An 11,000-nucleotide genomic window follows, 5' to 3' on the forward strand; every position below is an offset into this window, starting at 1 on the left:
CTGGTAGCTCTCAGTGTGCTTCTGTGCATTGCCAAAATAAATGTGCATGCTGCAGAGATGTTTTCAGTCAGAGAGAAGTTCAGATGGTTGTGCTGCAGTGTCTCCACTGAAGCATCAGATTTAATGTCTGCTGTCTGTTCAGCTCGGGCCTCAGGGGCAGATTAGAAAACAATGGGTCCCTGACAGTGTTGGTTCTGACAGCTGTCTGTCTTCATGTACAACATGTTAGTCTGGAGGTTTAAACTGGTGTCCTCTCACAGAGTTGGTGATTCAAACTAAACTTTCATCTCTGTCAGAGAAAACTGATCTGAGTTGAGTCTTGTCAACAAAAATGAAACATATATTTTGTCTTAGTTATTATCAAGATTTATTGTTAGCTCTTAACAGTCTGGTTTTCGTCATGGAAGAAAGGTCGTTGACAAAAACAATTGTCATTGAAATGAACACGTCCTTTGACACAGATGTGCAAAAGATACGACCACCTCTCCTACAACGGAGCAAGAGTCTCTTCCTACTAATTGGAAAAACACACTGCAGGTGAAGTGAGTGGGACTTCAGACACTTTGGGCCCTGAATTCAGGGTGAACTGTTCAGGTAGTGCAGAGACAAAGAAAAAAACAATCAGTACCTAGTTATGCCACCTTGGGTAAACAAGAAATCACTGGTTTACATCCTGAAGTACCGTCTGATCCAGGCTGCCATTGTTCACCTGCTCCACAGCTGAACTTCATCAGGATTTAAAATGGTGCATCTCATGTGTCTTAAATGGACCTCTGTCAGAGAGGCTTGTTTTGTTTGGAGCGGGAAAAACTTTATTTGGGAGGACTTTACAGGTTTGAACAGGAGCGTCTGAATTCACTAATGCTGACTAATATCTGAATAACACATCATGTTGTAACCTGCAGGTCACTTCGGCTGCGTCTTCCACGGAACGCTCCTTGAGCCAGACGGGCAGAAGCAGCACTGCGCCGTCAAGTCGCTGAACCGTGAGTACAAACCCTTTTAACGAGTTTATAGTTCAGCCAAACCCTTTTTCACCTGAGCTGAGTTTGTCTGCAACTCCTTGTTTCACTTTAGAGGTTTTTGGTTTTTTTCCAGGGTTCTCACAGTCATGGGAAACCTGTCATGAAATATCACAGTCACATTTTCCAGGCCTGTAAAAGTGATGGAATTTTGTGATGTGTAATGAAATAGTTCCTTCCACGTCGTGTAACATAACGGCAAATTTTACTTTCTGTCGCTGTTGATGCAACTCACCTCAAATATGCATCAATGTGTGACAACATTTTGTTTATTCATTTTCTCCTTCTGCCTCTCCTTCTGTTTATTTAGTTTTCATAGTGTTTGAATCTGTTGTGTTTAAAAACATCAGGCAGGTTTGTCAAGAAAAACATTTATCATGGCTCCTTGAAAAGTCATGGAAAAGTTTTGACATTTTGTCCATGACAATGTGTGGGAATCCAGTTTTTAATTTTTTTTTAAACATTTACAAGCTGTAGTGATGCGCGGGTCGTGGGGTTTTTTCCAACTCGCGGGTCCCGCATTTATGAAATAATTTGACCCGCTCCATCTCGCCCGCACAACCACATCTATTTTCACAACCCGCCCCCGCCGCTATTAAAGTACCCGTCTTGTGGCTCTCATGCTTGTATAGCTTATCACAGGAATTGCACTTCACGTAGCCAATGCTGCTGTCGTCTGCTGCACTAACTACCTCACAGAAATTGTCCCAAACATGAGATTTAGCAGCTTGGCCTTCTTTTCTTTTAACTCTGTACTCTCCCGACCGTGATCTTTTCCTCACTTCATCTTCCATCTTCACCGCTTCATTGATTCTGGTTTGTTGTAACCGCTGCTTGGCGCTTTTGTGACGTCAGGTCGCAGGTTACGTTACGTAACATGCTTTGTGACGTCAGGTCGCAGGTTACGTTACGTAACATGCAATTACCTAACCTACAACAGTGATGTTAACAAGTAGTCTATATCCGACATATTTAATCTTTAATGACCCGCCCCACCCGCCCCGCCAATAAAGTGAACATTTCTTGTCCCGACCCAACCCGACTCGCGGGTAACCCGGGTTACGGGTCGGCCTGCGCATCACTAACAAGCTGCACAAACATATACGAACCGTTACTGCGTCTGTGTTTTGATTTTAAATCTAAAAATCTAACTCATGCCGGCCGTACACCAAACAACTTATCAAGCATGCATGCAGCAAAAATAACAGGGGACTTCAGTAGCTCTTCAGGGGACTCTGATTTTAAATGCCATCACTCAAGACAAGCTGTCATCAGTGTAAGACACACCCTCAAGAAGGTAGCCTTGTTATAATGGAATTGAAAATCCCGGCAACGCTGGGCTGATGGGTCCGTGTACTTCGCAGCCATTCGTTTTTCGTTTCGAAATAAAAAATTGAAACAGGGTTTTTTAAATTCCCAAATTAAATCGGATAACGGATAATAGATAATGATTTGTTTTCCATTTTTCTTTTCTTTATTATCAAATAAAAAACGGGACACAGATCGTTTTTTTCCTTTTTTGTTTGGTCATTTCAAAACAAAAAATGGATAATGGTTGGTTTTCTGTGTTTCAATTTGTTATTTCGAAATGAAAAACGAATGGCCGCGAAGTACACGGACCCTGACGGCCCAAACCAACCAATCGAGCCTATGACTGTCGAAAAAAGGGTATATGACGCACAAGACTGTAATCAAGTCTTGGTTTCTCTTGTTCTGTGGAAAAGGAGACGGAACTGGTGGAGTTGTGGAGTGAAGAAGAGTCTGTGTTTAAATTGTATCTGATCCACCAACCAGCACTTATTTTAGTGAGAATTCTTAAATTTTGGAACAGCTCACCTCTTATTCCCAAATTCTCCTCAAAATAAAACAGCACAGCTAATCTAACTGAGGCGAGTAGCAACGTAAGGTGACAAAATCCAATTTTAAAGTGGTGGGGGGTTATTCTAGTTTATTTTATGGGGACTCGGGAGTTCCTAGTTATGACTCACAATCAAATGAAGCGCTTGTTTTCCAAATTCGCCCCCACAACACACACACGACACACTATTCAAACGTATCCACATCCGACCGTAATCATTCCATCTTACATCTGCGTATATCGCATACTTGCTGTATGATATCACAACGCTCCAATAGCATTAAGAGTCTCATCTCATCAGAGCCCTGAATCCATTTTGGGCTGAGCTGATGGTGATGAATGGGCGTCCGATGGTGAGGATGACATTAGGGTCCCCCCTAATCGTGTAACCTGTCAGTTGGACCAAGGAGATTGATGCAGGAGTAATATGGGGGAGAGCTTGGTGCAGTCACACAGGGAGCCATCGAGCACAGCGGGATGAGCTGAGCTCGACCTGCTGGGGGTTTCGTCCTCTGGGATTTGGACCTTTTTATTACGTTTAGTGAATTCTCAGGGCTCTGTATTGTTTTTGTGTTCTTTTGTTATATTCGGGACCTTGAGATGATGCTTTTATCCTAATTAAACTGTTACTAAGACACGTAGGTGAAAGTAGACGAGACCAAGACTGTATCTCCAGGAATGTGGAGAAAGGAATCTCCTCACAGCCATGACGTAATGTTCGTCCTTAACCATAAAAAAAGAGGCTCTGAATCCAAATGTCATTTCTTTCTATCTTTGGGGTCAAACCTCAGCTGAAGGCCGATCAGCTGGTTCCTCCAGCCTCCATCTTTAACCAGATTACAGCAGAGTCAGTGGGGCTAAAGATCGGGACATCAGAGGCAGCGATGCAATTGGCAAATGAGAATCTGGCGTGGGTCAGGTCTGGGTGAGGACTTTCAGAGAGGGTTTTTTTTTTCTGGATTGCCATCATCATCATCATCATCATCATCATCATCATCATCATCATCATCATAAACCTTTTTCCCCCCAAAGGTTTATAAGGAATGACCTCTATGTTGATATCAGTACAGCAGAGCTGGTCCACGTCTAGATCTTTTAAAAAATTCCCCACATCACCAACTCTTCCTGCTCTTCACTTGCTCTAGACTGTAACTGTTTCTTCATCTACAAAATGTTGATGTTTTGTTTTTATTATTTTTTACGAAGGCATCACAGACCTGGAAGAGGTGTCCCAGTTCCTGAAGGAGGGGATCATCATGAAGGACTTCAGCCACCCGAACGTTCTCTCTCTGCTGGGAATCTGTCTGCCGCCAGAGGGCTCGCCGCTGGTGGTTCTGCCCTACATGAAGCACGGAGACCTGCGCAACTTCATCCGCGATGAGGGACATGTACGGGCACACACACACACACACTCACACAACTCAGTCAGCTGTTTTGTGTCCCAGTCCTCCAGTAACAGTTTGTGTTTCCTACAGAATCCAACAGTGAAGGACCTGATGGGCTTCGGGCTGCAGGTGGCCAGAGGGATGGAGTATCTGGCCAGCAAGAAGTTCGTCCACAGAGACCTCGCTGCCAGGAACTGCATGTGAGTTTGCATCTGTTCATTTAATGTCACAAGAGTGTGTGTTGTATCTGGAGCAGGCCACAATAGAGTTTGACTAAAATAGAATTAAGTGCAGGTGAGAAGGGAAGAGAATAAATAAAGGGCTGCTCAGGCTTAGAAAGAAAAGACGAGAAAGATTAAATGTGGGAAGAGTTGATTTTTAACAGCACAGTAACTAACGTCTTTGTGCCCCGACAGGCTGGATGAGAGCTACACAGTGAAGGTGGCCGACTTCGGACTGGCCCGAGACGTTTATGATAAAGAATATTACAGCGTCCACAACAAGAGTGGAGTCAAGCTGCCCGTCAAGTGGATGGCTCTGGAGAGTCTGCAGACGCACAAGTTCACCACCAAGTCAGACGTGGTGAGGAACCAGTTACATTTAACAGTCTTACATACTTGGAACAGTTTGGATAAGCTCATTAAAACTCTGCACCAAGATTGGAAAATTGTGTTGGGTGGAAACTTGTCTTGGTGGAGAGGTGAGCCAACAGCAAGTAGCTCAGCTCGTTACTAACTATGGTCATTTACCTACATTGGACCAGATACCGGATATTGGCCCAACTCTAGCAACTGGGATTTCTGAGATAGGTGGCCAATGATAGGCTGTGCACCTACAGTCTGCATCCTGGGATGTGATCTTGTGGAAATGTGTAAAATTATCTCACCTTTTTCGGCAGTTTACATTTCAACAAAAAAGAAGTGACGTAAATAACTCCGCAGAAGTGTTCTATAAGACGTCAGTAAAGAGTTAATTTTCTTGTCTTCCCTGTAGTGGTCGTTTGGCGTGTTGCTATGGGAACTGATGACCCGTGGAGCTCCACCATATTCGGATGTGAACTCCTTCGACATCACTGTGTTCCTCCTGCAGGGGAGGAGGCTGCTGCAGCCTGAGTTCTGCCCTGACGCCCTGTAAGCACACACACATGTACATACATGTACTCACCTGTCATTCACCTCCTCGTGTAGCACAGTGCGACAGCTCAGTCAGTGTGAGTGATAAACTGTAGAGAGCAGCAGTCTGGAGTCAGGAGGGGGCAGCGGGGGGGAACGGTGGAGGTAACAGAGCTGTATAAGCACTGGAAGTCGTAAATAAAACCCACTCAGGTTTAGATCATCCATCATCTTCCTCAGCGAGCGTCTGAAACACTCACAGCTCCTCAGTGGAGCGTTACAGCTCATCACAGCCGTGGGTCAAATAAAAGTCACGTTTCTTCGCCACAGAACACAAAGAAAGTTTCAGATTGAAACCTGACGCCAGGATGGCATTTGTTTTTTGTTTGTGTCTGTTTGTTGCTGTGGAAGTTAAGAGCTCCTAAAGAGCAGCAGTCACACAGAACACAGCTGAGATCACCGTTGTTGTTTTTTTTTAACTTCAGCAGAGTTTGAGGTTTGTTGTGTTTTCTTTGGACGTGTTCATGTCACTGTTTGCCAGGAGAAATCTACGGACGTGTCTCAGTGAAACCAGAATGTTTAACTGTTTAAGTGAACTCACAGGTAGCTCTGAACTCAACCTGAGTCACAACCTTCAGAAAAGACTGGAAATCTTTTCTGCTGATAGAATACTGACGTCATCACAAGGCTAAAACAACAGAAACCTCTGTTTTATGAGTAATTAAAAAAAATAATTCTTGTTGTCAGTTCGTCCATCTGTACCATTCTGGTGAATGCGATATCTCAAGAACAAGGTCAGAGGTCACTGTGATCTTAGGTCCATCTGATTCTCATGAACGTGATATCTCAAGAAGGCCACCAAGGTTATTTCTTCAAATTTGGCACAAACATCCACTTGAACTCAAGAACCAACCACTTAGATTTTGGTGGTGAAAGGTCAAAGGTCACAGTGATGTTGCATCCCTCTAATTCTCATGAACACGATATCTCAAGAGCTCCGTGACGTAATTTCTTCAAATTTGGCACAAACGTCCACTTGGACTCAATGATAAATTGATTAGATTTTAGCGGTTGAAGGTTAGAGGTCACTGTGGCCTTGCATCCATCCCATTCTTGTGAACATGATCTCTCAAGAACACCGTGTGGGACTTTCTTCAAATTTAGCACAAACATTCTGTTGGACTCAAGAATGAATTGATTAGATTTTGGTGGTTAAAGGTCACTGTGACCTCACAAAACATGTTTTTGGCCACAACTCAAGAATTCATACACTAATTATGATACAACTTGACACAAATGTCTAACAGGATAAAATATTGAAGGTCAAAGGTCAGCTTGACTGTGACATCATCATGTTTTAACGTCATATCTCAGGAACAGAAGGGGAGACATTTGGTCAGATACTGAATTGGTGACTCTAATCTTGAAACTGTGCTGATTGTATAGATCTTCTGTGTGTGAAGCATCCATGTTTTCACTGACAACAAGTGCAACCTGAGTAGTTCTCGGAGGCGCACAACCGCAGTAATTATAGTTTTTTAAAAATGTCACATCAAGTCACAACACAATAGTAATTTAATATCAATACAGCACAAACATCAACTCACTGAATTGTCTTTATCCATTAAACTCTGACCCACTAACTGTGAAACCAATGCCAAGTGTGATCTCATGCGGTGCAGATAACATCCTGAGGTACACTGCACATCTACAGTGTGTGTGGAAATTAGAGGGGAGTGGGAGGAGTGTTCAGGTGAGGGAGGCAGAGGCCCAAATTTCCCAAGCTGTAAATTAAACAGAGACATCAGGAGGTGATGCACGTCCGCAAACATTCCCGTGATTCTTCACTCCTGATCGCTCACAGGGGGTTGTGGTGATAGCGGTCCCTGGCAGATACCTTGTGCGTGTAGTAATGGGGTTTCTTTATTCTTAACAATGATACGACGGCTCTGCCAAGTGCGGGGGAGAAAAATAATAGCGGCAATATCAGAGACCTCAACATTTGACAGGGCTAAGAAAAAAAGATTGATTATGGTGTGAAAGTTATCTTTGAGACACGCTGATATAGTTATTTCATTTCACATGCACAACACCTGCGAGGGAGGAATAACTTTACAGTGTGTATGAAATGAACCATTAATATCTGTTGTAGTGTTTCAGAGTAAAGCCTCTCTGATAAAGTTGAAAACAAAGTTGCCTCTGAAGTTTCCAGGTTCACATGGTGCATAAGAGATGATTTATTGTAACATGGAAAAATGCTATAAGAGGAGAGGAGCAGAAACATTAAACTGCTACAGGAATCCAAAAAAAAAAGACGTGAAAAAGCAAATGTCAAACTAAAGACGCACCAGTTGTGATTCAGCGACGCATGACTTAAAACGAATGTGGGCCAGGGCGTAAAATGGGGTGGCTAATGGCCCCTGCCCTGATTCCCACCTACTTCTGGTGTCTTTCCTCAGAACACACCCATCTTCAAATTCAAACTTCATTTTGATCTCTACTACAAACCTGTAAAGTTTTGTGACTGCATCGTGGACCGTTGTGATGCTATCCAGTTGACACAATCTGTCCACAGACAGACATATCAGCAGCTGGCAAAATACTGGAAACCTCTTCTGTGGCAGTTTCTGCTACAGTCGGTGTCACCAGGACTTTATTTCACCTGCTGAACATATTATCAAAATTAAGTCGGTAATGAAAGTAAGAGAAACCAAAGGACGTAACAGTGAAACTCAACAAGAGAAAAACACTAAATGCAAGACGAAAATGGCATGTTGTTTATTATTAAGTAGCTGGTTTGGCCATTATCAGTGGTTATAGGCATCATAGATACAGTCAGTACGTTTACATGACACTTGAAAAAAATGAATTATTGCCTTAATCCGACTATAACTGGACAACTATAACTGGACAACTGAAGTGCATGTAAACGCGTTACTCCGACTAATATCGGAGTTCTCCAACTCAGATTAAGACACCCAGATAATGCGATTGGAATTCAATTTTCTCCGGCATGTATACGCCGTAATCGGAGTTGAACTAGACAATGCATGTGCGCATGCTCCACACCCCCCGCGCTGGCGTATGACCTCGGAACAGACAAGACATGCTATTGTTGTAGCCCTCCAACAGCATACGGCGTTCTTGTCTGCCTCTCGAAATCACCATGACCACGAGGGATAGCGTGCACCTTATCTGCACAATCAGTAACGCGTACATTACGTACGAGATGAACAAAGCTGTTAGATTATCCATCTTGCTGTTGTTTGAAAATGCCGGTCTGCCGCCTGACTCCAGTTGTTTATTATTAAGTGACGTAATAGGTCAACCGGAAAGGGAGCCGTATTAACCCGCTGAAACGACGCATATCGCCACCTAGTGTTGAGGAGGAGGACACGTTCCCGTCAGTAATTTGATTTTCTCAGTTGCATGTAAACTGGGACAAGGACAGAAGTCCGATTAGACACCAAAATCGAACTTTGAGCATAGCTCGATTAAGCTGTGCATGTAAACGTAGTGAGTGAGAAGAGACCTGCCACATCTACTATTACATTCAAAAGGTCATTATAAAGAGCGAGAGAGTCTGTAACGGAAGGCTGATGGATGAGTAAAAATAAACACAGGACTTTCACCCTGGAGAGTTTGTGTCCTCTGAGAAACCTCCCTCCCACAGTCCAAAGACATGCAGGTTAATTGGTGACTCTAAATTGTCCGTAGGTGTGAATGTGAGTGTGAATGGTTGTCTGTCTCTGTAGCTATGTTTCCATCCAAAAGTGATTCGAATCATTGGGAAATGCGCATTAAAAGAAATATGAATCCTGTGTGTTTCCATTAAATGTACGGACTTTGGTGAAAACTACGAACTCGCGCGAGTTTTCCGCAGAACTGGAAACAAAACAAGTCTCGCATTCTTCTTCTTCTATGTTTTCTGGCGGTTGGCAACCAGCTTGTAAATGCATTACCGCCTTCCTGACCCGGAGTGTGGATATCACCATGGAGAGAGGTGCGCTACGTCAGACTTAATTCGAACATAACTGTTTCCATCCCCCATTTTGCGAATAAAAATTTTTTCCGAATCGACCAAAACCCGGCTAAAGCGAGTGTATTTTAGTTTGTGCAAATCAGGGGATTTTAATTAGAATTTTGGCGTTTCCATCATAATTTTCCACTGCAATACTTCTAGATGCGCATCTAAACAGGCTGATGGAAACATGGCTTATGTGTCAGCCCTGTGATAGTCTGCTGACCTGTCCAGGGTGAACCCTGCCTCTCGCCCAGTGTCAGCTGGGATAGGCTCCACCCCCCGCCGCTAATCCTAGCAGGATAAGCGGTCGCGGAAAATGAATGAATGAATGAATCATGTTATCTGTGGACTTATTATTTAACTGATTAACTCAGTGAGCAGGAAATATTTAAATCTGAGAAGCTGGAAAAAGACTCTTCTCCTTTCCTCTCCCTCCAGTTACACGGTGATGATCGAGTGCTGGCATCCGAAGCCGGAGCGGCGGCCCTCCTTCTCCGAGCTGGTGTCCCGCATCTCCGCCATCTTCTCCAGCTTCAGCGGGGAGCACTACGTCCTGCTCAACACCACCTACGTCAACATCGACAAGATGAGCCCTTACCCTTCCCTCCTCAGCTCCACCGCTACCACTGCAGATTCCTCCTCTTCCTCACCCGACCCCTCCACCTCCACGTCCCTGCCCACCCAGTCCCCGTTTTTTTGCCACGTGGAGCGAGAGTGCTGCACCTGAGCGAGGGAGGTGGAGGTGCAGTGAGAGAGACTCAGAAAAGAGCAGTGAGGGGATGAAGAACTACTGTATGGAAACACTGGACACTGTATGCTGAGGAAAAACAGCTTTCAGAGCTGTGACTGTTCACTCAATGTACATAGATCATCGACCTTTGACCCTCTCGAGCATCGCCACACGACAGGGTCCTCCATGAACTATATGGCTGACCTTATGGACTTTTCTGACCTTTCATTGACCCCGGGGAGCATGAGGTCAGCTTCCTGCGTCCTCTACAAGACAATTACAAGGATCAGGAACTCCTCCTCGAAGATTCCCAGCGGACAAAGCCACCGTCACAGAAGCACGACGCCATTCATCAAACACCCAAAAACAATCATTGACTGCTGTACCCACACAGGGAGAGGATCGATTTCTGCTTCAGCTCCTCTCTGGGTGGCATGTGCTTCGATACACACAGATGTGGCTCAGACCTTTTTCGCTGTCTGTAATGTGAATGTTTGACAAATGGCCATGTATTGTGTCGTGTAGAAAACGTCACACCTCCTGCGCCTGCACTCAACAGAGAGAAGGAAACCTGCTTTGATAGACTGTGGCGCCTCGGGTGAGTAAACCAAGGCACCGCGGAGGTCGATGGAGGCAGTGTAGGTGTAATGTGTGAAAAAAAAAAAACCCTGCTGCCTGTGTGCAGTTCACTGGATGCTTTATTTGTATAATTGCATTTGGACAAATTGCTTTTGATGTGCTTGGAAAAAAAAGCGTCTCAGCGCAGCCTCGCCGTGACTCACCTGTGTGAAATCCCCAGATGTTTCTGAGTGAAAAGGGTTACGAGCCAACATTCATTTTCCTTTTGTTTTTCTCCTGAATCGTCCCGT

General features: G+C 44.3%; 1 protein-coding gene across 1 annotated transcript; it reads left to right on the forward strand.

Annotated features, from left to right (window-relative positions):
- The first annotated feature begins 174 nt into the window (after positions 1-174).
- On the forward strand, positions 175-10,994 carry LOC126387265 (hepatocyte growth factor receptor-like). The gene is made up of 6 exons (XM_050039800.1): positions 175-986; positions 4,087-4,268; positions 4,356-4,465; positions 4,682-4,847; positions 5,259-5,395; positions 9,840-10,994. The coding sequence occupies exons 2-6, from the start codon at positions 4,137-4,139 to the stop codon at positions 10,126-10,128; spliced, it is 834 nt and encodes a 277-aa protein (XP_049895757.1). The 5' UTR covers positions 175-986; positions 4,087-4,136; the 3' UTR covers positions 10,129-10,994.
- The last annotated feature ends 6 nt before the right edge of the window (positions 10,995-11,000 follow it).

The sequence above is a fragment of the Epinephelus moara genome, unplaced genomic scaffold (genome assembly GCF_006386435.1).
Source record: "Epinephelus moara isolate mb unplaced genomic scaffold, YSFRI_EMoa_1.0 scaffold320, whole genome shotgun sequence".
NCBI classification, from domain to species: Eukaryota; Metazoa; Chordata; class Actinopteri; order Perciformes; family Serranidae; genus Epinephelus; species Epinephelus moara.